Source organism: Elgaria multicarinata, chromosome 11, assembly GCF_023053635.1.
Source record: "Elgaria multicarinata webbii isolate HBS135686 ecotype San Diego chromosome 11, rElgMul1.1.pri, whole genome shotgun sequence".
NCBI classification, from domain to species: domain Eukaryota; kingdom Metazoa; phylum Chordata; class Lepidosauria; order Squamata; family Anguidae; genus Elgaria; species Elgaria multicarinata.
Genome location: NC_086181.1, coordinates 47642805 through 47670014, shown reverse-complemented (window position 1 = coordinate 47670014; position 27210 = coordinate 47642805). Strand labels below are relative to the sequence as shown.

General features: G+C 54.2%; 2 protein-coding genes across 3 annotated transcripts; one reads left to right on the top strand and one right to left on the bottom strand.

Moving 5' to 3' along the window:
• The first annotated feature begins 771 nt into the window (after positions 1-771).
• Positions 772-22545, top strand: SRRT (serrate, RNA effector molecule). 2 transcript variants are annotated; one of them, XM_063138632.1, is made up of 20 exons: positions 772-863; positions 2192-2329; positions 3771-3899; positions 4570-4716; positions 7333-7521; positions 13400-13569; positions 14043-14215; positions 14411-14512; positions 15660-15774; positions 15916-16082; positions 16461-16522; positions 17534-17612; positions 17866-18057; positions 18531-18701; positions 18868-19021; positions 20752-20945; positions 21056-21212; positions 21700-21789; positions 21994-22090; positions 22273-22545. In XM_063138632.1, the coding sequence occupies exons 2-20, from the start codon at positions 2211-2213 to the stop codon at positions 22346-22348; spliced, it is 2583 nt and encodes an 860-aa protein (XP_062994702.1). In that variant the 5' UTR covers positions 772-863; positions 2192-2210; the 3' UTR covers positions 22349-22545. The 2 variants fall into 2 exon arrangements, with proteins under 2 accessions (XP_062994702.1, XP_062994703.1); XM_063138633.1 differs by lacking the exons at positions 772-863; positions 2192-2329; positions 3771-3899; positions 4570-4716; positions 7333-7521 and having other exon boundaries at positions 13186-13569; positions 14411-14526; positions 15662-15774.
• A 743-nt stretch (positions 22546-23288) lies between these two features.
• LOC134406010 (N-acetyllactosaminide beta-1,3-N-acetylglucosaminyltransferase 3-like) lies at positions 23289-26991 on the bottom strand. The gene is made up of 3 exons (XM_063137237.1): positions 26953-26991; positions 25230-25758; positions 23289-23650 (listed from the first exon to the last, which is right to left on the bottom strand). The coding sequence occupies exons 1-3, from the start codon at positions 26989-26991 to the stop codon at positions 23289-23291; spliced, it is 930 nt and encodes a 309-aa protein (XP_062993307.1).
• Between the last annotated feature and the right edge of the window lie 219 nt (positions 26992-27210).

Here is a 27210-nt window from a genome sequence, read left to right as displayed (position 1 = left end):
GGGGCGGGGGGAGGCACAGGCGCGGCTGCCCCATCAGGGCTGCGGCTTTAAAAGACACAGGCAGCCCCCCCACCCACCCCCCACCCCAATGACTTCTATGGGGGGAATTATTATTATTATTGTGCATTTTTACACCGCCCAATAGCTGAAGCTCCCTGGGCGGTTCACAAAACCTAAAACAATTCAAAGTGTAAAACAAACAGTATAAAAACATGATACAAGATACACATTAAAACGAATTAAAAAACATTCGTTATTAAAAAAAATAGCGCCAAAGGCAACCTGAAAACGGCCCCTTGAATGACGTGTGCTACGACTCTACACTTTTTCCTACTTCTACGACTCTCCACCGCCCCGACGCTCCAGTCTCAAGGAGGACCGCGTGGCGCCGTCCTAGGCTTCGGCCTCTCCGTGGTAAAACCCGTGGGCGCTCGCGACTCTCTAGCCTCCCCCTCTCTATGGTTCCCTCCTTTTCTTCAACATCAACCGCCTCCATAGAGTGCCCAACGCCTAGAGCGTCCCTCCAACCCTCGCCTTTTGTTTCCTCCTCCTCCTTTGCAAGCGATTCCATGGGAGAGCCATGTGGGGGCCTTCACAGCCCACCGGGCATATTATGGTCTGTCTCGGCGTAGGGAGGAAGGCGGGAGAGAGGCCGGAAGTCCTCCTTTGCCTGGTCCCTAGCCGGCCTCTACTTCCGGGTCACTCTCCCCGCCGTCTGATTCGCTCCCCCGTAGCCGAGGGGCCGGAAGTGATCCCTGAGGAGGAGGGGAACTTCCGGCGCGGGGAACAAGGGAGAGACAGAGCGCGGGCGCGACGGAGGCAACGCGGCCGCCGCCTCCTCCTCCTCCTGTGCCTGCTGCCCGGTGAGGGCGGGAAGGGCCGGGGCCGCCTTCCTCCTCCTCTTCCTCTTCCTCCCCGCGGGGGCGGCCCTTTGGGGAGGGGGCTCACCCACCCACCCCCACCCCCTCGCCGTTGGGTTTCTCCTCCGGGCGGTGTCGGCGCCTCAGGAAAGTCCGGGCCAGGCTCCCTCCCGGTCCTGGCCAGGCCAACGGAGGGAGGGAGGGCGGACGGGCGGGCGGGAGCAGCGATGCCCTTCATCATGAGCTACCATGGGGTGGGGTTGTTTGTTTGTTTGCTTGCTTATTTTGGGGGGCAACATCAGCCCCCCAAGGCTCCTCCCAGATGGGTTTGCAAAGATTGATAATACGAGGCAGCCCTTGTATTATTCTAAATAATACAATTCTAAAAGACACGGCACAGAAGGAAAAGGGACAGGGAGGGAGGAGGAAAAAAGGAGAAAAGTGGGTGGGAGAAGCGATGCCCTTCATCATTAGCTACCATGGGGGGGTGTTGTTTGTTTGCTTGCTTGTTTATTTACAGCAACATCAGCCCCCCCCCCCCAAAGGCTCCTTGTAAAGATTAATAATTCAAGGCAGCCCTTGCCCTCAAGGTTCACATTCTAAAAGACACAGCACAGAAGGAGAAAGGTGGGTGGGTGGGAGAAGCAATGGCCGTGATCATTATTTATCACAGTGGGGGGGGGGGCAGCAGGAGACGAAAAGAGAGCCACGGTTAAGGTGCTCCATTGAGATCAGTGGAACGAATGGCAGCAAAGTTAGCCTGGCTCCAGCCTATTGCTGCCGCTAAAATTTGCATACTGATGTAAAATAAAACTTACGTCAAACTAATTATAGTTCTACATTTTTATAGATATTTCCTTTGGTTGAATGGGGAGTATTATTATTATTTTATTTGAGATACATTCTCCCCCTGCACAGATATATGCTGATTTACAGCTATACGGGGAAGGGGGCTGCTGGTCATGACAGAGAGGCGTTAGCAGGACCTGTAGAAATTGAGTTCAGGGGAAGAGTAGGAATTGCTCACATAAAGCAGCGGAGACCTGGTGCTGCCACCCAGGAATTAGAAATACGGCACAGCCATGGTTATGTCACCCTCGTTGCCAAGCAAGGCAGCTCACAGGAGGTTGCGCCTTGGTGGTGCAGGGGAGGGGTCCCTTTTCCGGTGGTCCTGGATCTCCCCCCCCCCTTCTTCTCTTTTTCCCATTCTCAGTGCAGGCACACGCCTGTCGTTCCCTCTGCCAGGGAGCCTGGGTCGTGCTGGTCACCCAGAGGACAGCTGTGCTGGATCTCTTGTGTTAACCGGCCCTTGCTTGTCCCATGTTCTGCAGACAGTAATCTCCCCCCACAATGGGAGACAGCGATGATGAATATGACCGCAGGCGCAGAGACAAATTTCGACGCGAGAGGAGCGACTACGATCGTTCTCGAGAACGGGATGATAGGCGCCGAGATGACTGGAGCGACAGGTATGCCCGAATCGTCTGCAAAATGGAACGGGGGTTGTGCTCTAGGAGACCAGCCAGACCCTCTTCATAATAATCATCATAATAAATTTATTTCTTACCCGCCTCTCCATTTTGATCGAGGCGAGGAACAACAATAAATGATAGAATACATAAAACTGAATTAAAACGTAATATACATCGTTGAAAACGTTCTAAAAACATCTTAAAATTCCACTGGACAGGCCTGCCGGAAGAGATCGGTCTTTATAGCTTTCTTGAATGCTAGTATTATTTATTTATTTATTTATTTAGAGTATTTTTATCCCGCACCTCAGCCAAAAGGCTCTCGGAGCGGCTTACAATGTATCAATAAAGAAGACAGTCCCTACCCTCAGGCTTACATTCTAAAAAAAGACGTGACACACAAGGAAAAGTGGATGGGGAGGGAAGAGGGAGAAAATAAAAAGAAATTAAGGAGACTGTTTAGGCTAGTGGGAAGGCCCTGCTCCATCCTCTCATCTCCCAATGGAGGGACAAACCAACAGCTCCTTCTTCCCCACAAGGTGAAGATGTTAGCCCTGGGGGGGGGGGGTCCAACTGAAGCAGGCCCTGATGGTGCCTGCCTGCTCCAGTCTCCCTCGCATCTTCTTCCCCACAAGGTGAAGATGTCAGTTAGCCCGGGGGGGGGGGGGGTCCAACTGAAGCAGGCCCCGATGGTGAACTGTTAAGATGACGAGTCTCCTCCGGAAGGCCGTTCCACAGCCTGGGAACAGCAGAAGAGAAGGTCCTCTGGGTAACAGTTGTTAATCTAGTTCTTGCTAGCTGAACTGGATTCTTCCCAGAGGACCTGAGTGTGCGGGGTGGATTGTACAGGACAAGGCGATCCCGCAGGTAGCCTGGACCCAAACCAGGTAGGGCTTTAAAGGTAATAACCAACACTTTGTACTTTATCTGGAAACTAATCGGCAGCCAGTGAAGAAATTTTAAAACTGGTGTAATGTGGTCACCCCTTGGTGTACCGGTGACCAGCCTGGCTGCCATATTTTGAACTAGTTGAAGTTTCCAGACTAGGCACACAGGTAGCCCCATGTAGAGTGCATTGCAGAAGTCGAGCCTTGAAGTTACCAGCATGTGCACAACCGTCTTTAGGTCTTCTAGCTCTAGGAAGGGGCGCTACTGGCGTATCAGCCGAAGCTGAGAGTAGGCACTCCTGGCTCTTCTTTACGGTGGACTCACTGTGTGGCTCCAGTCTGTCCAACGGGAACAGTCTCTACATCCACTGCTTCACTTGTGGTAAAACATGTAGAATCAGAAGCCTAAATATCTGCCAGGGGCATGGAAGAGCAGACAGGAGCATTCTCCCTCCAGCGTTATAAATGGGCTGGAGCGCTCTCTTGCCAGCTGCAGGACAGGGACAGCGGCGCTTGCGCTCCTTACCAGCTGTGTCCTTCTTTATACGCAGGGAGTGGGATCGGGGCCGGGAACGCCGGAGCAGAGGGGAATACCGCGATTACGATCGGAACCGGCGAGAGCGCTTCTCGCCACCCCGCCACGAGCTGAGCCCTCCGCAGAAACGGATGCGGCGGGACTGGTAGGTCACCCCTGCGTTCTCTCCGTGTTGCTTCTTCCCTTCTTACCCTGCGTTAGATAGTTCTTAAGTTTCCGGTTCCGAACGGGGAATTATGCCGAAACAGCAACTGGTCTAGACCAATTGGCTAGGCTCGCTCGCTGGCTGGCCGGCTGGCAATGACGGGAGTTGTAGTCCAGAGCATCTGGACGGTACCAGCATGGGGCAAGGCTGGTTGAGAACAAAGGTGGTCCGTTTGTATTTCTGAGAGTACCTGGTCTTGGCATGCTTGGAAGCGGTGCATGATGGGAAGATGGATTTACTTGTTTGCCCCAGCACCTACCTGTTGATCAGAAGCGCAGGTAATCCTGCCTGTGAACAAGGGGGTTGCATCGAGGGAGGGGAGTGCATGGGATTTATTGAACACGGTTAGTTTTCGTGAAGGTGTTTCTCGGTAGGGCCGTCATAACATCCTCTAGCAATGCATTTTTCAAGCTGAATTATGCTTTGTAGGAAGGAGGGGCTAGCAAGCGGTTCTTAAATGGCTTTTACCGTCAAAAGTCCCCACTTCATTCAACCACATGTCCTGCTTGAAGAAAAGGGGGGGAAACAAAACTCACCCCACGTGATCAATCCGTGCCCAGGTTTTCTCCCAATCCCCTTGAAGGCTTAATTTTCCCCCCCACTTCTGCAGGGATGAGCACACGGCAGACCCCTACCACACTGGCTATGAGATGCCCTATAGTGGGGTCTCCACTGGCCCAGCCTATGGACCTCCCCAACCTTGGGCTCATCCCGAAATGCACGTGACGCAGCATCACATCTTGCCCATCCAAGCCAGGTAAGCGGATCCCTCGCGGCCTCCTCCACCTTTGCCTCCAGAGGATTCAGGGTGGAGCGTTCACGTTTGCTTTCTTGGGCTCAGGTTTCGTTCTGCCCAGGCTCAAGTGGGTACAAGGACAGACATGTCCTCGTGTTGTTGTTTTTAATGTTGTGAAATAAATAAAACATACGATACAGCCTCAGTCCAGCTACTCCGCAGCTCAACCCAAGCGTCAAAATGCCATTCAAACGGACGGCCTTCTATAAGATTTTGTAGATGGTGGCGCTCAGGCCTGTGGGAGTTCCACAGTTACGATACCTTAAATTGGGTCACAGATGGCCACCCTGAGTATCTTCTAGAAAGGCTAGGTAGAAATTTCATTCATGGATAATAAATGAAGCGGTCATCCTCATTAAAGAAGGTCTTGGATCTCACGTTTATGTATTTTGAAGACTTGTTAAGCTACCTTGAAAAAGAAAAGATTTCCAAGGTGGCACACAAATATAAAACAATAATTTTTGAAAAAGGCATCAATAACAATTAAAACAAAACAGAAATTTATACAAGTTCAGGCTAGCCATCCCATCAAAAGTTTTAAGCCATTGCATACATCCAAGTAAAAGCAGCAAACAGTAACAAAGACATTAACCTACCCTCATGATCTGAAAGCTGACTGAAATAAAAACCTCTTCAAGGCCATCCTGGAAGGAAGTAGGGAAGGAATGAACTATACCTCTTGCAGATGGAAGTGCCGTAAATATGGGACTATCTCCGAAAAAGCCCTCCTACGCTCCCGGCGAATTGACGACACCTACCGATGAGCATAGGAACAAGGCCTCTGTACCTGAACTCCTTATGGTCACATCTGAGTTCTAGTTTTTTCTGAATTAAATTTGTTATTCAGATCCATTTCAGTCTGCTTTTAGGGCTGGATTTGGAACTTAAGAATCATAGAATAGCAGAGCCGGAAGGGGCCTACGAGGCCATCAAGTCCAACCCCCTGCTCAATGCAGGAATCCACCCTAAAGCATCCCTGACAGAGGGTTGTCCAGCTGCCTCTTGAAGGCCTCCAGTGTGGGAGACGTTCCTGGTTTGCCCTAGCAGGTGGCCTGCACTGGGAGCTAGACCAGGGCAGTGTTGCTCCACCACTGGTTCTCTTGGATCTCCCAGTAGCTTTTGACCCTGGTGTGCTCTGGTCCGCCCTGGTGCTGGTATATGTGATGCCTCTCTTCAGTGGGGGCATCTCTGTCCAGAAGGCCAAACCCAGAAGGAGGTGCTCGAAGGCGGCTCTTTGGCCCGTGGAGTAGCACAAGGTTCCCTCCTCCTCTTTCACATGCGTTTTAGTATCTCCCTGAAGTGACTGAGATGGTCAGTGTATAAATGACACACAGCTCTCGTTCCTGCCTACTGTCCAATCCTGGGAAGGCAGTGGAAGTAATGGAACAGGTGCCTGGACTTGGCTTAGGAGCGGATGGGGGTCCATAGGCAGACACTCAGTCTGGTTAAGACTAAGGTACTCTTAGTCAAGGGCACTAGCAGCCTGGGTGTGGTGGTTCAGCCTAGCCAGGGTGGGGCTGTACTCCCTTGAAAGGAGCATTTGCACGGCTCGGGGTTACTCCTCGTCCATCACTGCCCCAGGGTGCTCAGGCGGCAGCGACGCTTGGAGCGCCTTTTCTCAGCTGCAGCCTTTCCTGGAGAAGGCAGGCTTGGCTGCAGTCATCTTCCACGTTTCAGTTGTCTTCAGCCTGGGTTATCGTAACACAGCACCGCATAGACAGTTCGGAAACTTCATTTGACCCCCAAAGCACCAGCCAGGCATTTCTCTTGTTCTCACAGGTCGTCAGATCGTGGAACCTCGTTCTTACGTCAACTCCTTCATTTGGTTTCTTATTTGGTTCTAAGTTTTGCTTCTGGCCTTTTAAAGCCCTTGAAAAGCTTGGGGAGAGGTTAGATGAGGAAGCATTGGCTCCCGCGTAGGCTTGGCCCGGGGATACAGGCCAAGGTTGGAGGCCTTTGCGCAGCGGCCTTTTCACGTGTAACACCTGTTTTAGTTGTAGTAACCTTTTACTCCCGCTGCTGCTGCGTGTGTGTGTCTTCCTTGGAGTGCTGGTTGTGTTCTGTTGCTATTAGGAATGGTTTGTCGTGCTTGTGTCTTATTCATTGCGTTCTTTCACTGTTCACCACTTTGGGGTACTGTTAGGAGAAGAGCGGGTAGTAAATACATTAACAATAAATAGTCGTAATTGCCTTGGCTTTTAGAAGTCATTTTGTGAACCACCCAGAGAGCTTCGGCTATTGGGCGGTATAAAAATGTAATTAATAAATGAATAAATAAATAACAATCCTGTCAGACGTTGGATTTCTTTACTTTAATACTGTTTTGCTTTCTGCCACGTCGTAGTGGTGCATTTTTAATTGTTTTTAATCGTTAGCCACTTCGGAGACTCCTTTGAGAATGAAGAGCAGGTCATAAACGTATGAAATGGAAACTGGAATCAGATCCTTACAGCTAATTGCTGTGCATTTGAAAAGACCCTGCAGAACTTCACTTGATATGTGTAAAGAGGAGCCCCGTTTTAGCCGGCCTTAGAGATGTTGAGCTGCATGAGCCCAGCAATGTTGTCCTTCTTCCAGGCTGGGGAACATTGCAGAGGTGGACCTGGGCATCGCTCCCCCCGTGATGAAGAACTTCAAGGAGTTCCTCCTCTCCTTGGACGATTCCGTGGACGAGACGGAAGCTGTGAAGCGCTACAATGACTACAAGCTGGACTTCCGGCGCCAGCAAATGCAGGACTTCTTCCTCGCCCACAAGGACGAAGAGTGGTACGTCTCTCGTGGGCTGGGCTGTTCTGCCTTGGACTGCCGGGAGGGAGGGAGGGGCTGGATCCACCAAGGGTGCCTCTGCGCTCACGCACGTGGCGGGTAAACTAAAACCGCAGGTTGGTTGGCACGTCTGTCAGATGGTGGTTCCTAGGGGAAGCGGCTCGCTTCCTGGTCTGCCGAGGACAGGGGTCCTTGGTTAGAATTTCCAGATCGTAAGCTGGTGTTTTACTACCAACGCAGAAGGCTAGCAAGGGCCGCAAGGTGTCTCTGGCTCGTTTAATTACAGCAGGAGGACTTTCCACACATACCTCTTGGTGCTCCTTGACAGTTTCGTCACTGGCAGTCCGGGGGTTGTGAAGCCAAAGCCTGCCTCTGTAGGCGCGCAAGCGGAAGAGACCCTCTCCCAAATGCTGGCGTTGTTAAGGCCCTCTGCTTCCCCAAAATGCCACCCTGTGGGACCTTCGGACGAGAGCAGTGATCCACTCTGCCTGACGTACCTGGTTAAAGGCAGCAGCTGAGCAGTTAATGAATCCTGAGAGCTCTGTGGCGGAGTCAAGTGGAATCTAGTGACTGCCGCCACTGGGTCAAAGTCCGGATATTTAGAACAGCCTCCTCCAATTTGGTGCCTTCCAGATGTCTTTGACTGCAACTCCCATAAACCGCAAGCCCCATGGGAGTTGTAATCCAAACATCTGGAGGGCACCAGATTGGAGAAACTGAGTAAAAAGATGGAAGTGGGCTTGTAATTAACGGCAGGGAAAGTAATTGCTGGGAAGGGTGAGGGTCAGGGAAGTGGTGGAGCAGAGCAGGACACGGAGGGCTTCGTGGGGGGGTGGGGGTGAGTGCATGAAGGTGGGGGGGAGGTGAGAGCGACCAGGGCAGGGCTCCCCGGTGGGGTCACGTGACATGCCCAGACAAGCCCAGCTTCCCTTTTCAGAGGTCTGTCTTATTAATTCCTTCTAATCTTCCTGATTTATAAGTCACCGTTGCTCTTTGCTAATTATTGTCCTCTGTATTTGGGGCCTCAACATTAGCTAATTCTGTGACTTGTCGATCAGCTTAGAAAGTCCCACATTATCAGCGAAGTGGGGGGGGGCATCCAGTGTGACACGAGCGCAGGCTCCTGGTCACGCAGTGGCGCTTCCGCTTCCTCTTCCCTGCAGGCCTCTCCGATCTGCCCCCAAGGAAGCTCCAAGGAGCAGGTGGGGGGGCCTGGGAGTATTGCCCCTCCCCATTCTGGTGGCAGCCTGTTTGCTGATAGGGTGAAACGCACAGCGGTGGCCTTCCGAGTGAGTGAGTGGGGAGGGAGGGAGGGAGGCGAGCAGAGCAGCCTTGACCCTCCTTCGCCTGTCTCACTTCGCTTTGCATTTCCTAATTCAGTGGTCTGTGTTGATCCCAATTCCCGCAATTGCTGTACTCCTCATTTCGCGCGACTGAATTCTATATACTTTTAGAATACCAGTTTGGAACCCTGAGATCCCTTTTGTGGAGATTAATGTCCAAGAGATACAAAAGGCCACCTTTCTGGCAGAATCCTTAAAACGGTGTATAAATGAAACGGTTTAAAAGAAACAACAAAAGAATGGGGGGGGGGGAACACAGAGAAAGATGGCCCTGAGGGCAACCGCATTTTAAGTAATGGAAACGCTGCAGTTTATATACTTACAAGCACTATACCAAAAAACCCAGGTGTGGGGGTGGTGATCTCTCAAGAAGTCCTTCATTTTGCAGAACTGAACATTCTTCATTTGGAAACACGGCTGCCGTGCCCCCCACCACCACCACCACCTGCTGTCTGAAATTGTGCAGTAGAGGGTGGAGATGAAGAAGCCATGGAAAGGGGTGTGGGGGGGCGGGGAGGTTGGCAGCTGGGGCTTCGGGTGCCACTCGGCAGCTTCTTGTCTCCTTTCTGTTGTGGGGGCTGTTTCTGTGCCCCCACCCCACCCCTCACACTCTGTCCCTGGCCAATTTTGCAATGAGAATAAATTGTGAGTCAACTAACTGCCCCTTTGCACAGGCGCTTTAGGGCCAGGAAAAGGCGTTGTGGTTTTTATAGAGGACAGGGACGAAGCTTTGCACATCCAATTGCGGGGGCGGGGGTGCAGAGTTCTTAGAACATCGTATTATGTAGCTCAGCCTTCCTCAACCTGGGGCGCTCCAGATGTGTTGGACTACAACTCCCAGAATGCCCCAGCCAGGCTGGGGCATTCTGGGAGTTGTAGTCCAACACATCTGGAGCGCCCCAGGTTGAGGAAGGCTGATAGCTGTTGATAGTAGACAGGAATCATTCACCAGGTCTGGCTGGAACAGCTCACAGTCGGCATCTTGAGTCCGGGGGTGGGAGACGATAAGGATGAGAGAGCGCCTTGCCCCACGCTCTCCCTGGAAATGTAGCCCCCTGGCTTGCTACCCTTGAGTAAATTGAGAGTTGACCACTTGGCGCAAAGTGGCTTGTTTATTGATTTATTGCGTTTCTATACCGCCCAATAGCCGAAGCTCTCTGGGCGGTTCACAAGAATTAAAAGCATAAAATACAACTGAAGTACAACCAGAATAAAACCAAGCAGCAGTGCAGAGATTTAAAACAGCAGAGTTAAAAGACTAGGATGGTAAAACGTTAAAAAACTGGGGAAATAGAAAGGTCTTCACCTGGCGTCGGAAAGAATATAACGTAGGTGCCAGGCGAACCTCTCTTGGGAGCTCATCCCACAGCCGGGGTGCCACAGCAGAGAAGGCCCTCCTTTTCTGGTGAGTTGTGCTCAGGAGAGTTAACCTTTGAGTTCAGAGGTTGCCAGCAATAGAGCAGCCGGTGTGGCAGCGTTTAGGGTCCCCCAAATCCTTCGGCAAGGTTTGACGCTGGTGCTCGGGGGTCTCAGGACATTTTCTCAGCTCAAATAAGGATAAGACAGACACTGGTTATTCATAGCTGAGCCAGAGATTATTTTTGTGTGGCGCAGAGCGGTAAAGCAGCAGTTTCTGCAGCTGAAACTCTCCCCACGGCCTGAGTTCGATCCCAGCAGAAGCTGGTTTCAGGCGGCCGGCTCGGGTCGACTCAGCCTTCCATCCTCCCGAGGTCGGTAAAATGAGTACCCAGCTAGCTGGGGGAAAGGTAATCACGGCCGGGGAAGGCAACGGCAAACCACCCCGCTATAAGGCCTGCCAAGAAAACGTCAGCGAAAGCTGGCGTCCCTCCAAGAGTCAGTAATGACTCAGTGCTTGCACAAGAGGTTCCTTTCCTTCCTTCCAAGATGCTGCATACTTCAGTGTACGATGGAACACACCAAATGGGCAACTTATCTTCAAGTAAAAATCCAGAGAAAATGCATTCTTGTGCCAGTAACCTGGGCGTGACGCCCTCTCATTTGAGAAAGGTGCTTTAAGCAAAGAGCAGTGGGGGATAAACAGTGTGTGACAGGAGCTGCTGTGAGAGATTTGCCGGTCCAGCCAGGCTCGAGGAGGGGCGCTAAGGCTGCAGCATCAGGGGAGTACTCTGGGCTGGAACAACGATGGCTCAGGATGTCTGAATCAGCTGTCTAACGCACTTCCCATCCTAGCTTAAAAACGTGCTTTCAGCACCTGGGAACATGGATTATTTTTCCAGTCCTGGGACAGGGGGCTTGGATTCCCCCTCCCTCTCAGAACAGGATTCTGCCCTACCCCCACCCTGGGGTGGGGTGGGGGGAACCCACATTTGGACACAGAGGTCAATCTTCCAGGCCAAAGAAGCGAGAAGGCAGGCAGAGGTGGGTGATCTGTAGAGATGGGGGAGGCCTGTTTGCAGCCAGAATGCAGGAGGGCTCCTTTGCCACGGGGCTGGGCGAGGGGGCCCACGGGGGCAGGGGTAGGGGGGCCGCTGTGTGTGTGCGGCAGCGATCCATAGTCTATTGGGGGTATTTAACACAGCTGTTTCTCTCTTCGGTTTTAACCATTTTGATTTCCTTTAAATTCTTTTTTTTTCTTTTTTTGGTTTTGTTTCTGTTTTCTGGATGTTCACTATAATAACGTGGCCTTTTCTCCCCCTCCTCCCAAGAACCTCTCACAGGAGACTCCAAAAATCATCCGTCCTCAACCTGGAGAACCCATAAATAAACCAAACAAACCAAAGAGCCTTGAATATTTTTGTTTTCCTTCCTCTCTCGGCTGCTGGTGATGCTTTTCGTTTTTCGTCTTCTTTTTCCTCCGTAGCGCAGACAGTCAGGGAGTTCACTGTGCACAATGCAGTGATTAGCTGAATGTGAGTTGGCAGGATGTAGGCAGCGCAGGGCCTCCTCGCAGGCGCCGCTCCTTCTGTTTTTGGAGTCCTGCGGCCCAGCGAGAGAGAGAGAGAGAGAGAGAGAGAGAGCGGCCAGTCTTGGCTAAAACCGGTGCGTGGTTTTTTTCTTAAAATCCGCCGAAGAAAACTCTCTTCGCTTGGAAGGCTCGGAGTGTGACTCCCCTCAGTGTATGTATGACGTGTTCTGTCTTCTTAAATCAGAGCTGGGAGGAAAAAACTAAAAACTAAACGCATATCTTGTATTTGCAAGGTGAAACTGTAGCAGGCGTGTTTTGGATTTGGTTGTATTCATTTCCGTCCCCCTTTTAACTGCCTTCCCCCCACCCCTGACCCCCTTCAAAGCTGCGTTTCCAACCCTCCTGCCCTGGAGAGCTTCATGTGTTCTCCACTAAATGATGGCATCGCAGGAAGGATGGGTACCCAGGCACGGACCTTCCAGAGCTCCCAGCAGAGTTTGAGCTCTGTTGAATCATCAGAAACCCCCCCCCCCCGTGAAGTTAGTCCCCCCCCCACGCACACCCCTGGGAAAGGGGGCAGGCTTTGTACCTTAAGACATCCCTCCGTGATTCAGTAGTGCCAGCAGGATGCATTCCCAGCCCTGAGGGCTCACGGTTTCTGCTAGGCAGGGGAGACTCCGACAAGCCAGGCCCGAATCAGCAAGGGCCAGGCGACAGCGGCGAGGGATCAGGGAAGACTGCCCAGACATGGTGGGATTTGGAGCAGGGAGGGTTAGTGAGGGGGGAGCCGCAGCCTGGCCGGCACGGCACGCCACAGAGCAGCTGAGCTTGTGCGGAACAGAAATCCAGGGATCCCTGAAGAGGTGGGGGTGGGCGGAGCCCGAGAAACCTGCAAGGGTGGGCTGGAGCCTGGGCCTGGAAGTGGAGAGAGACGGGAGCCAGTCGGAGAGATGCCCTGACGAAAGGCGCCCAAGATGAATTTTGCAGAGGTGTTCTGAGGAATTCATAGAATCATAGAATGCTGCTTCCCTCCTCCCCCCCCCCCCCGCGTGGGGCCCTTTCTTAGATGACATCAGCCCCCCCCCCCTCGCCCCACCAGCTCAGTGGAAAAGGCTCCTGAGTGGGGAGAGGATGCTCAAGGCCACCCCCAAAGTTGTGCCGCTTAAACCTTTGTGAACCGCCCAGAGAGCTTCGGCTATTGGGCGGTATAAAAATGTAATAAATAAATAAATAAACCAACCTCCTGTCCCTCTGGGCTTAGCAGGCAGGCCGTGAGCGGCACCCTTTCCCAGGAGAGGGGCTTCCGCCAGACCCCAAAGCAAGGGCTCGGAGCCCGGGCTTGTTGCAGAGGCTTTTCCGTCCCCCGGCGCCTCCACCTGCCCTCCTAGCGATCAGCTTCTTTGGCGAGACGTTCCTCAGGCTGCCCCCGACCGGCCCGCTCCCCCCCCCCCCCCGCCCTGCCATCTCCACAGAGGAGGCTCAGCTGGAGTTCCTGCCCTCCTCCCTGGCTTTGCATGTGTGCATTGTTGACCGAGGGGCGTCGCTCCCTGAGTTCCTCTTGCGCTCACATGCCGCCTTCTCCCCTTCCTTTTCTGTGTGTTTCTTCGTCTCCCCCTCCCCCCCCCCTGCTAATTTGGACCCTATTCAGGTTCCGGTCCAAATATCACCCGGATGAAGCCGGCAGGCGGAAACAGGAATCCCACAGCGCCCTCCAGAACCGCCTCAACGTCTTCCTGTACCTCATGGACAATGGCTGGGTCGAGGCCTTGCAGCTGGACATTGACAAAGCCACCGCCATCATCAAAGTCCTGGATGCCGGTAGGCTGGGCAGGGGCGTGGGGGGGGGCGGGGGCGCTCGTTTTGAATGGCCCAGGAGGCTGGAGCGTGCTGCAGGGCCTGCCTTTGCCACAGACTCTGGGTGGGCTGGGCGAGGGAGCGGCTGCGGAGTTCTCTGAAGCCTTCAAGGCGAAGGCTGGCGTTGCAGGCCTTGGGCCCCCGCCGGAGAGAGCCCTGCTCTTTCTTCCGTGCCCTGGGCGTCCGCTCTTGGTACCAGTGGAGCGAGAGGAGCTAGTCAGGACCTGAGCAGCAGGGCCTCAGGCGCGTGCCAGTTTGTAAGGCTGAGAAAAACCGGTGGATAGAAATAGTCCCCCGCTGGATGGGGGCTTTAGGGTTCCCCTGGAACTCCGGACTGGGGTGGGGAGGGGGAGGGGGAGGCTGCCCCTGGCCTGCACCCTAAAGCGGCGGGGGGGGGGGCGGTCCGCTGGGACGGCGTCTCCTGTTGTTCTTGGCAGCTGTCATTAAGATGGAAGGCGGGACGGAGAACGACTTGAAAATCCTGGATCAGGAGGAAGAGGAGGAGCGGCAGGAGAAGGCCGAGCCAGGGAAGAAGGAGGAGAACCGGCTGTCGGAGCTGGACCGCAAAGGCTCCTCAGAGAAAGAGGACAAGAAAGAGGAGGCCAAGAAGGTGGAGGAGGCCGGGGGGGGGGGGCTGCGGGGGGGGGGGATGGACGAGGCGGCGCAGTTCCAGGAACTCGCTTGCGCTGTTCCCTGACCGCTCTCTCCCCCCCCCCCCCCCCCCGCTCTGAGCTGAGCAGTGCGGGAGGCCGGCTGCCGTTGCGACCTCTTCCTGCTGCCTGACGTGTGTCCTGCTCTGTCCCAGGCGAGCGACGAGGAGGCCGCGGAGGACAAAGCTAAGAAGGCCGCGGAGGACGAGGAGAAAAGGCCAGAGAAGAAAGAGGAGGCCGACAAGGAAGCGAAGAAGGTGCGGTTTGGGGCCTCCCGGCGCCCCGGTCCCTTCTGGCTTGGCCCTTGCTGTGCCTGTCTGGCTGTAACTGGGCCAAGGGGGGCGGAGCGGCACACGTCAGCAGAGGGACGCCGCCCCGCCTCTCTGGGCTTGCAGCTGCAAGGAGGTGCAAGTCCCTGTTCCAGGACCAGATTGTGACAAAGGAGAGCGTCAGGAGAGCTGGGCCACGCGGGATGCCCACCCTCGCCCAGCATCCGGCTTCCCACACTGGCCGACCCGATGCCACAAGCGGGGGACACTCACACCCCTCAAGCAGGGCAGGGCTGGGCTGGGCTGGGCGGCAGGAGCGCCGGCTCTCTTCGCCCCCCGCAGACGGGTGTGCGTCTCTTGCAGTGTGGCTGGAGGGGTCTTTGGGCACGCTCCAGCCTGCCTCTGTTAGGTTCAGGTGCCAAAGAGCCAGGCGGAGCACCACAGCGTTCTGTTCTGCGCCTGTCAGCCAACGGTAGGAATGTTGGGCGTAGGGTGACCATATGAAAAGGAGGACAGGGCTCCTGTAGCTTTAACAGTTGTATTGAAAAGGGAATTTCAGCAGGTGTCAATTGAAGTGGGTGAAATTCCCTCTTCATCACAACAGTTAAAGCTACACTAGCTATAGTAGAGTGGCCAGATACAAAAGAGAGCAGGGCTTCTGCAGCTTTAACTGTTGTGATGAGGATAGAATTTCACCCTCTTCAATTGACACCTGCTGAAATTCCCTTTTCTGCATTACTGTTAAAGCTACAGGAGCCCTGTCCTCCTTTTCATATGGTCACCCTAGTTGGGCGTTATAGTCCAAAACATTTGGAGAATGCCCAGTTGGGGAAAGTTGCGTTAAACGGTGTTGCTGCTCTACGCCACGCAACCAGGCTAAGCCCCCGTAGGGTTTCTTTCGCGCTGCCCGCGATGCAATAGGCGGGGTGGGGCAGAGGGTGTTGGCTGATGCTGCCATTTCCACTCCAGGGTGGCCAGGTGCATCCCGCGTTTTGAGGCGGGGTGGGGAGCAATGGGGGCTTTAATTGGGGGCGCATGTGAGATCCCTGGGTGGGGAACGCCTCTGGGGCGGATGGGCCAGAAGCGCGGCACTGGGAGTGCGCTTGGCTGACACCGCGGCTCCTGGGGTTCATAGACCAGCCACAAACGCAAACGGAAGCGCAGCGGAGACGACAGCTACGACGAAGGCAGCGTGTCCGAGTCGGAGACGGAGTCGGAGAGTGGGCGGCCTGAAGAGGACGACAAGGAAGGTGCGTGGTGGGGCTCTAAGGGGGAGCCGGGGGGGGGGGGGAGGTGTGTCACGACCCAGCCCGTGCAAGGTGGAGGGGCAGGCGCGGCGCGGAAGAGCCCTCGCTCTGAGCGCCTCTTTGCCTTCCCTCTCGGGCCTGCAGATGAAAAGCCCAAGGAGGAGAAGGCGGCGGCAGCGGCAAAAGAGGGGGAGGAGTCTCCCAAAGCCAAGGAGAAGGATGGGGAGCCCAAGCCCCGCCCCCTGCACAAGACCTGCTCTCTCTTCGTGCGCAACATCGCCCCCAACATCTCCCAGGCAGAAATCGTGGCGGTGAGTGTGGGGGCGGTTTGTGCAGGGTGGGCACAGTGGGGGGGGGAGTCTGGCGGGGCACAGGGGGGGGGCTGCCGGCCCTCGTGGTGCCCCCCAGAGGGAGTGGAGGGGGTCTGGAATGGCCTCTGGCGCACCTAATTGCCCGTGGAAAGTCTCTGTGCATCTTTTCGGCTGTCAGCAGCCCTGGCTCACCTAGCGGTTCAGAGTTTGCGGCACACCCTGGTTTGGCAGCCGAGATGGGGCAGGTTCCCCTGTGACCACAGGGCTCGCTTGCTGAGCGCCTCCTTCGAATACGGAACACGGAGGGATCGCCTGGCTTCATTCCCCCTCTGGAGCCCAGCTTGCCAACTCTAACGCTCCGTTCTTTCTCCCCCTCAGCTTTGCAAAAGATACCCTGGTTTTATGAGGGTGGCGCTTTCAGATCCCCAGCCAGAAAGGAGGTAACTTTCATTTTGACACCCCCTTTTCCTGCCGTGGTTGTAGTAGCAGTTAGTGCTGAAAAGCCACCCCACGTGCCATGGCGCTGGAGACCAGTGTTCAAATCTCTAACGAACCAGAGTCTTTACAAAGTGACCTTGGGCGAAGGTCGCTTTGTAAAGACTTCCACTACTTCTAGGACCCTCCCCTGGCTGCCTACTCCGAGGGAGGCTTGGAGGAAGGCAACAAGGGAGAGGGCCTTTTCAGCGGTGGCCCCCCCAATTACGGAATGATCTCCCCAACGAGGCCTGCCTGGCGCCAACATTGTTACCTTTTTGGCACCAGGTCAAGACTTTTCTCCCAGGCATTTAACAGCACATGTTGAGTTTTAACTGACCCCAGATCTGTCTTCGGTCTGGCTGAGAGTTCAAAGTTGTTTTCACATGGATATTGTCGTTGTATGTTGGCTGTTTTTATGGTTTTAAATTTTGTATATCGATTTTTAATGTTTAATGTTCTGATATTCTGTAAACCACGCAGAGAGTTTCGGCAATGGGGCACTATAGAAATAATAATAATAATAATAATAATAATAATAATAATAATAATAATAATAATAGTAATCCTCTTCTGCCCCGTGAGCCATTTTCAGCATAACAATCCTAACACTTTCCCTAGAATACATGTAAAAAACACACATTTTAAAAATCAGCAGCACGAAGCCTTTTTCAACATCAGGCTGCAGGAGCCATCGCAGCTTTTGCCGGTCATTTGGGCAACTTGTTCATTTCTTACAATTTTTCTAACTATTCAGAAGAGAAACGGGAAATTCCTGTGCCTTAACCTAACCTACCCTGCGAGATGGTTGCGTGGGTGAAATGAAAGAGCTCCAGTATGAGCTTCCTTTGAGGAGAGGCCAGATGCATGTTCTAACTGTAACGAGCTGGTGGATAGTAGCCTGGCTATCTCAGAGTGGAGGGTGGGGGGGCTGTGTTTCAGAGGCCTGGTAGCTGAAATCCGTTTCCAATTTTCAGGTTTTTCCGAAGAGGTTGGGTTACGTTTGATCGCAGCGTCAACATCAAGGACATTTGCTGGAACCTTCAGAACATCCGGGTAAAGCCAAGAGGGGGGTGAGGGGGGCTGTGAGGCGAGCGCGGCCCCTCTTCCTTCTGCCCAGCCCCAGAGTCTCCGCAGCTCCCCCCGAGTCTGCTTTTTCCTGGACTGGAGAGGAGAAGTGGCGCCTGGCATGTGTGCTTCAGAAGCGCCACACCTCAGACTCCGCTGTCCGCCAGGGGAAGTGGGGGGGGCCCTCTCTGGGGCGGAGGGGCTTCGGCCGGGGGCTAAATCCACGCTGCATCCTTCCCAGCTGCGGGAGTGTGAGCTGAGCCCCGGGGTGAACCGCGACCTGACCCGGCGGGTCCGGAACGTCAACGGCATCACGCAGCACAAGCAGATCCTGCGCAACGACATCAAGCTGGCGGCCAAACTGATCCACACGATGGACGACCGCACCCAGCTGTGGGGGGCTGGGGAGGCCCGCCCCCCCGCCGAAGTCTCGGTCAGTGGGGGAAACATTTGGGGGAGGAGGGCGGCTGTCCGGGGAGGGGGGAGAGGGGAGGGCGTGGAGTTCAGCCCTGGGTTTCTGGATACTTCTTCCAAGGGCGGGGCGGGGGCTGGCAGCTATCGATCCCGGAATAAATTCTAGCGAGGACTAGCCCGGAGTTCTTACCACTGGTGGGCAAAACTCCCTGTCCCAGAGGAAAACACGCCTTACGCGTCAGGACCGAGTCAAGAAAACAAGCCGATACGGCCTCCCCTAACCTGGGGCCCTCCGGATGCGTCAGACTACAACTCCCAGAATCCCACTGCCAGCCATGGTAGTCCAACACATCTGGAGGGTGATTGGCTCCTGTTTCATTTGTGTTGAGCAGCGCTGGGCTGGGCTGCAGCCACCGCCGCCTCTTGCTGCCTGCCGCCTTTGGGGAGAGCGCTGCCCTGACCGGCCCCGCGCGGCTCTTGCTCTCTCCCCAGAGCTTGCCTTCCCAGAATCCCATCCTAAAGAACATCACCGACTACCTGATAGAAGAGGTGAGTGCGGAGGAAGAGGAGCTGCTGGGCAAAAGCGGAGAGCCCTCCGAAGAGCCCCCCAAGGAAGGGAATCCAGCGGAGATCACGGTGGAGAGAGACGAGAAGTTGGTCAAGGTGATGGTTGCAGGAAGGTTGCCGCCGGGGGGGGGGGTGAGCCTTCGTCTAAAGGGGGAGTGGGGGGGGCTAATCTCAGACCCAACCACGGGTGGGGAGATGTGCTGGGCTCCTTTACCTGGGGACCCACCTTCCTTCCTTCCTTCCTTCCTTCTTCCTGGCACAGGTGCTGGACAAGCTGCTGTTATACCTGCGCATCGTCCACTCGGTGGATTATTACAATACCTCGGAGTACCTCAATGAGGATGAAATGCCCAATCGCTGTGGGATCATCCACGTGCGGGGGCCCATCCCCCCCAACCGCGTCACCCACAGGGAAGGTGCGTTCAGCAGGGTGCGGGAGACCGGGCCAGACTCCGTCCCAAGGAGGGTCCGGTGGCGGCAGCTGTGTGGCTCTGGGGTCTGGATGGCCGGCGCTCCCTCGCTCACCCGTGGCCCCACCACAGCCAAGGCCTAGGGGCAGCAGGGGGCGGGGGGCGATGACCCCATTGAGCTGTGGGATGTGTAATCCCACTTATTCATCCCTTGAGGGTCTTGTACATCTACCGGATTAAAAGCCCAAGCAAAGGTTTATAGGTTCAAGCATCACCTTGCTACAAAACCTTGAGATACTTTTCTCGTCTCTGCGCGTCTTTGACCTCTCAGGAGTGGCCAGTCCCTGATCCAGAGACTCCAGGAATAACCCCATACTGCCTTGAAATTGCAGGCTACCGAAGGCCTTTGAAGCTGAAGCGTAGCTCATGTTCTGCTTTGGTGCACGATGCTAATATCCAAGGCCGATTGTCCGAATGTTCTGGGATTCATCTGGACATCCTGGGTGGACAGAAATGCCCCCTGTTGTGATCACACACACACACACACACACACACACACACCCATGTTACTTAACTAGTAGCTTCATGGGGACAATAATCCTAAAACTGCACCGTTGTCTAGCTGAGTTTACTTGCTGGAATCGTTGAGGTGCCCTTTCTGCTCCGTGGTGGTGGGCTTTCTCTCCACTTTGGGCCACAGGGATGTCTGGGAAGGGAATTGGGTTCAGGACCTTCTCAAACTGGGGAGAGGCAACGAGTGGGGTGCCGCAGGGCTTAGTCCTGGGCCCAGTGCTCTTCAACATTTTTATTAATGATTTGGACGAGGGGGTGCAGGGAACGCTGATCAGATTTGCAGATGACACAAAATTGGGTGGGATAGCTAATACCCTGGAAGACAGAAACAAACTTCAAAGTGATCTTGATAGGCTGGAGTGCTGGGCTGAAAACAACAGAATGAAATATAATAGGGATAAATGCCAAGTTCTACATCTAGGAAATAGAAACCAAATGCACAGTTACAAGGTGCAATACTGCAAGCGAGAAGGATCTTGGAATTGTTGTAGATCGCAAGCTGAATAGGAGCCAACAGTGCGATATGGCTGCAAGAAAGGCAAATGCTATTTTGGGCTGCAGTAATAGAAGTATAGCTTCCAAATCGCGTGAGGTACTGGTTCCTCTCTATTCTGGGCTCCACAATTCAAGAAGGATGCAGACAAGCTGGAGCGTGTTCAGAGGAGGGCAACCAGGATGATCGGGGGTCTGGAAACAAAGCCCTATGGAGAGAGACTGAAAGAACTGGGCATGTGTAGCCTGGAGAAGAGAAGAGGGAGGGGAGACATGATAGAACTCTTCAAATACTTAAAAGGTTGTCACCCAGAGGAGGGCCAGGATCTCTTCTCGATCCTCCCAGAGTGCAGGACACGGAATAACGGGCTCAAGTTAAAGGAAGCCAGATTCCAGCTGGACATCAGGAAAAACTTCCTGACTGTTAGAGCAGTACGACAATGGAACCAGTTCCCTAGGGCGGTTGTGGGCTCTCCCACACTAGAGGCCTTCAAGAGGCAGCTGGACAACCACCTGTCAGGGATGCTTTAGGGTGGATTCCTGCATTGAGCAGGGGGTTGGACTCGATGGCCTTGTAGGCCCCTTCCACTCTGCTATTCTATGATTCCCTGACTCCTGGCTCCTCTGCTCACTCTGACTCCCCTCCCTTCCCTTCCCTTCCCTTCCCTCAGTGGCTGAGTGGCAGAAGACCTTTGAGGATAAACTGACGCCTTTGTTCAGCGTCCGCGAGTCCCTGTCCGAGGAAGAGGCCCAGAAGATGGGCAAGAAGGACCCGGAGCAGGAGGTGGAGAAATTTGTCACAGCCAACACCCAGGAGCTGGGCAAGGACAAGTGGCTGTGCCCCCTCAGTGGGAAGAAGTTCAAGGTACGGCCAGGGCCGGCTCGGCCCAGAGCGTGGTGCGTGTATGGCCGGGGGTTGTGGGGGGGGGGATAGCAAGCAAGGGCCCTAACCCCCCGCCTCTCCCCTTCTGCCAGGGCCCGGAGTTTGTGCGCAAGCACATCTTCAACAAGCACGCCGAGAAGATCGAGGAGGTGAAGAAGGAGGTCTCCTTCTTCAACAACTTCCTCATGGACGCCAAGAGGCCTGCCTTGCCGGAGCTCAAGCTCAACCAGCCGCCTGTACCGGGACAAGGTGAGCGGAGTGAGAGGGCCAAGCGAGGGAGGGTGGAGTTGCTCGTGGTCGGTGCCAAGACCTGCCTTGCTGGGTCAGGGAGGGGGCTCAGCTCCAGCCCTCCAGCTGGAGCAGGAAGGCAGTGGGGGGGGGCATCCCGTGAGTCGCCAGCGTGCGGCTGGCAGAAATATCTACTCCGTGAATGTGGAAGTGGCAGGAGGCCATCTTACACTGGTGGCCATTGCAGGAGGCACCCCGTGGGCTTCCGCAGGGTGAGGTTGTCTTGTGTGGGAAAGCGTTCCTCGCTTGCCTTAAACCGGCTAAACGCTTGTCCTGTGGCAACAGCGAGGAGGGGGCCTGAGCAGGTTTCCTGAAGCCCTTTCCTCTCCTCCTCCCCCCCCCGGCCCCGTTCTCCTTTCCTTCCCGGCCTGAAGGGTAGGCTGCTGGCTGCTCACGAGGAGGCTTCCATGCATTGGTTCCTCTTTCTTTCTTTCTCTTCCCTTTGCAGGCCTGGCACCAGGGCTGCCGTACCCCCCACAGGGCCCCCAGGGACTGATGCCCTATGGACAGCCCCGGCCCCCCATCCTGGGATACGGAGGTATGGAGATGCTGTCACCTCTGGCTTGGAACAACCAGTTCGTAATGAGTCTTTCACACACACACATGTTACCTACTAACTGACGTACTGCTTTATTAATCAACAAGAACGGAAACAAACCGTCGGCCGCATCCAAAGGCAAGCCGGCGTTAAGGAGGGCGGGTTCTGATGTGTGCGTGACTTCTCCCTTTTGCTTTTTCCTAGCTGGCCCTCCTTACCCCCCTGCCCCATATGCGGCTGGAAGAGGGAACTACGACACCTTCAGAGGACAGGGCGGATATCTGAACAAACCACGAAACAGGTGTGTGGGTGCGGGTGGGTGAGTGTGTCTGCGGGCACATCTGATTCAAGGAAGATCGAAGCATGAGAGCTGGGCTGCTGGAAGTGCTGGGGAGGGTCCACTGGGGAGGGGGGGAGGGCAGACCCAGGCCTCCGCTTCTCCCGCTCACCTGCCCGCCCGCCCGCCTCCCTCCCTCTCCACAGGATGGTCCGAGGGGACCCCCGTGCAATCGTCGAGTACAGAGACCTGGATGCGCCTGAAGACGTTGACTTTTTTTGAGTGGAGAAGTCCTGCCGAGTTGGATTTCAGCGCTTTTCCTCTAGCTTTTTTTTAAATAAAGAAATAATGCTCTTATCCTGCTTGCCCCTCCCAATGTGTTAGCCTTCTCTTCTCCCCTCAATTTTGAGTCTGTCGATGGTGTGTATTTCATGTTTTGGTTCCAATTGGATTTCAATAAACTTCCACTTCAAACCCCATTTTGCAGTTGTGTCCCCGTGCGTATTGGGAGAGGATGAAGGGCAAGAGAGTTTCTGGGCGGAGTGCAGGCATCCTGACCCTCCTCTGTCTCCCTCCCTCTCTCTTAACTCCCCCCACCCCTTGGGATGTAAGTTTGATGTAACCACATAGAGTGTCTTTCTTAACTATAAGCAGGTAGCTGGAGTCTTGTGTTCCTGTCTGGTGCCTCCCAGAGATCTCCCTAATTTTTGGAACCAGGGCCTGGACATTGACACCATCCAGGGTGTTGTACTGCTCGTCTCTCTCTGGAACAGCTTTAATGTTCAGGTGTATTCCCTCCCCAATACACACACACACACATACACATGCGTGCGCCCACACAGATACACACTCACGCAGGGAACATTTTGTTCGAGAGCGTTTGTGCGGGGTCGCTCTTTCGACGAGAGGCCAGCGAAGGGATTGAACCCTGCAAGGCCCTTCTGCGTCTTGATAGCAACACCATCAACATAAACGGAGACTTTTTCAAAAAAGAGAGATTCAGGATCTCGGAAGAAAAGGCTGCTAAATCAGCCGGTCCCTCTCTGGGTTGAGGGGAGGTCGTCAGTTGGAGAAGCGTATCCCAGGATGGGGAAAGACCTAACGCCCAAGCCGGCTTTGCGGAGGGGGTGGTGGTTCACATTTTGCTCAGGCCTTCCCTCCGTGGGCCCTGCAGGGGCTCCTCTCACTTGCCCGACCTTCTCCACTGGGGGCCCAAGACCAGTCAAGGACTACCTGTGAGCTCAGTGTTCGCAGGCCCCCACAGCTGGACGTGCCCGAAGTGCCGATGGGGAAGTCCAGCTGCCAAAGCCAAGAACCCCAAATACACGTCATCGAGGGGGAAGACAGGGAGCTGCAGGGACGCATTGTAGAGGGCCGCGATGAATTTGCCAGGCAGGATGACCCCTCCAGCGGCAAAGTTGGGGTAGTGCTGGAAAGGGTAGAGGGTCTGAGGCACCATGTACTTCCCAACTCTCTGTACGACTGAATGGTACAGGATGGTGCCGTGGATGAAGCGGGAGGCGTTGGGGGTCTGGGCGAGGTATTCGGTCAGCCCCTTCAGGTTCACAAAAATGCTGTCATCCCCTGCGGAGGCAACACAGGCTGACTGAGTGGGTGGTTCTTTCTACGAATTCTGCTTTTGGATTTATGAAGCAGTAATGTACAGAGATACATGCTTTAGGGTGGATTCCTGCATTGAGCAGGGGGTTGGGCTCGATGGCCTTGTAGGCCCCTTCCGGCTCTGCGATTCTATGATTCTATGTGTGCTGTATTTCTCTCTTGTGTGCGTGTCTGTGCAGCGCTTAAGAGATGTTTTATTTATTTATTTATTTATTCCGTTTATATAACGGCCCATAACCGAAGCTCTCTGGGTGGTTTTCTTTTCACGTGGTAAGCATCATAGACATTATCCACGCACACAGAGAGCCTTTGCCTCCGTGACACAATTTTGCCTTGAGGCTGGGGTGCTTCAATAGCCAGATAACATTGGCCGCATCTTACAATAAGGCTGTGGTGGGGACTGCAAAGAAAAACCTAGTTGCCCGTGCATGAATTACGCCGTTTAGACGGCACGTTCTTGGAAATTTCAAAGGCCTTTCATGCAAAATGCTTTTTGTTGTTCTACACAAAAATAAATGCCTTCACAGGCTCCTTAAATTGCACCAGCTTAGTTTTACACATGTGTGACCCCCCCCCCCCCCGCGTAGTAAAACTCTTTTCTCAAAGGATATCCATTGACGTAAATTGGTATTGCATGCGCAGGCCTCCAACTGTAGTATCTGTTTTCATTCATTCAATTTATGAGTCGCACTATGGCTAAAGCTATCAGAGCAACATCCATAATAAAAATAATAAAACATTTAAAAGGGTCTTTTTAAAAGCAGCAACAAACATTCAGCATTTAAATGTTTGTAAACCGCCCAGAGAACTTTGGCTATTGGGCGGTATAGAAATGCAATAAATAAATGGGAAATTCTGAGAGTGCCGTGGACTGCAAGAAGATCAAACCAGTCCATACTCCAGGAAATAAAGCCAGACTGCTCACTTGAGGGAATGACACTAAAGGCAAAACTGAAGTACTTTGGCCACATAATGAGAAGACAGGATACCCTGGAGAAGAGGCTGATGCTAGGGAAAGTGGAAGGCAAAAGGAAGAGGGGCCGACCAAGGGCAAGATGGATGGATGATATTCTGGAGGTGACAGACTTGACCTTGGGGGAGCTAGGGGTGGCGACAGCCGACAGAAAGCTCTGGCGTGGGCTGGTCCATGAAGTCACGAAGAGTCGGAAACGACTGAACGAATAAACAACAACAAACAAGAATATTCTAAAATGCAGCATTACACATACTAAAAAATAAAGTAAGAAGCCATTAAAAATACTTGCATAAGGCCTGGGGAAATAGAAAGGTCATACCTGGCACCAAGAAATCAAACGAGGCAGCAGGTAGCCCTCGAGGGAGGGGCAGGCCACGGTTTGGGAGCTGCCACAGTAAAGGCCCCCTTGTAAACCAGTGTGAGGGCTCCCGCAGGGCACGAGCAGGGGACACCTGGGAAGCGGCTAGCTAACCTTTGGACAGAGGAGTCCTTTAGGGAACTCCGGCCGCTCCTAGACCCACCACGGCCCTTAAGACCTCAGCCTATGAGCGGGCGTCCTTGTTTTACCTTTGAAGACGTAGGCCGCTTGCGGGCAGCGTCCGTGGAGCCACTGGAGGAAGCAGCGGTCCTTGAGGGACAGGTTGTGAGGGGACTCCACGAAGTCCCACATCAGGACGTCCCCGAAGGTGTCGCTCTCCAGCTGCACCAGCCTGGCGTGTCTGTGGTCGGAGGCCGTGGCCATCAGGAAGATGGGCCGCAGCTGAAAGCCCCCCATTTCTCTGGGCCGGGCCCAGGTGCGGCGCAGGGCGGCCCTCCTGCCGCCTGAGGCCGGGTGGGACTTGACCGCCAGGAGCAGCAGCGGTGCGCCGGCGGGGCCCTGGCACAAGCCCTCCGGGGCGATCTCTTCTCGGCAGGTGTAGCGCTGCAGGTGGGGGAAGGCGGCATCGTAGGCGCTCCGGTCGAGGCGGAAGGTGAAGGTGCCGTCGGTCAGGGTGGCGGGGACGAGGCGGGGCTCCTGGCTACTCTGCCATTTCCTGAGGCTGCTATACAGGGCGATGGAGAGGAGTAGCCCCACCGTTACCCAACGCTGGCGGGCCTGTTGCGGCGTGGATGGGCAAAGCCTGGGCAGAGGTAAAAGGCAGTTGCTTTGGCTTGGGGAATCATAGAATCATAGAACAGCAGAGTTGGAAGGGGCCTACAAGGCCATCGAGTCCAACCCCCTGCTCAATGCAGGAATCCACCCTAAAGCATCCCTGACAGGTGGTGGTCCAGCTGGGAAGAGCAGAGCATCACATCGGGCCCCTCTGCGCAGGGGGCTGCACGCCTGGCCCCACACTCCCACTCTCACTGACTTAAGCCCCCCCCCATGCATCTCCCCTCCACCCAGAGAGTCCTTGATCTCTTCTTGCCCTTGCTTCTATTATTATTATTATTATTTATTTATATAGCACCATCAATGTACATGGTGCTGTACAGAGTAAAACAGTAAATAGCAAGACTCTGCCGCATAGGCTTACAATCTAATAAAATCATAGTAAAACAATAAGGAGGGGAAGAGAATGCCAACAGGTACAGGGAAGGGTAAGCAGGCACAGGGTAGGGAAAAACTAACAGTAGAAAGTAACAGTAGAAGTCTGCACAACATCAAGTTTTAAAAGCTTTAGGAAAAAGAAAAGTTTTTAGTTGAGCTTTAAAAGCTGTGGTTGAACTTGTAGTTCTCAAATGTTCTGGAAGAGCGTTCCAGGCGTAAGGGGCAGCAGACGAAAATGGACGAAGCCGAGCAAGGGCTTCTAGCCCTTTCCCCCGTTCTCCTACCTCCCTAAGGTGGCCTTTGGCTTTGCCTGGGCTCCCCAGCCCGGCCAGCTCCCAGGCCCCGCCGTGTGCCCTTTTCTCCCCTCTCGCTACTGCCTCTCCCACGCCCCAAGTCGCACACAGGAGAGGCTGCTGGGAGCTCTCCGTCCCAGAGCTCCTCTGGGAAGACTTTTGGGTCAGGCCGCGTCTTCTAGGGAGAGGGAGAGGCCCTTTCCTTTCCTGATCCTTTGAGAGAGGTGTGAGGGAAGGCAGAACGTTGCTTCTCTCTTTGCCACCGTGAAATTTGTGGGTTCCCATGACCAAGCTGCTGTTAAAAAGACCGTCTCTTCCAGCAAGATTCCCAATTTCCAGGAATGCACTGGTGGAATGGAAGGGTGGACGTCTTGTCTTTTAACAATTGCCTACCGAGAGGATAGTGCATTTCATGGCAGGAGAAGAGCAGTGAGGGGGAAGCTTTGCCTGTTGAATTTCTGTCTACCATGTATCTGTTGAAAGGCACAAGGGCGCTGACGCCCATTCCAGATACCGAAGGCAGGGCACACCAAGTGGAATCGGGGATGATACGCGCTTCTGTCCAGACTGTGCTGCAAATTCTGAAGTCTATTATTCCAAATGTATCCCTAATTTTAGAATGAAGTTATCAAATTAAAACTTCCATTTTATGAATTCCCAGAGGGGCAGCCGTGTTAAGCCTGTTGCAGCAAAAACAACCAATACAAGACTCTTGCATCCCCTT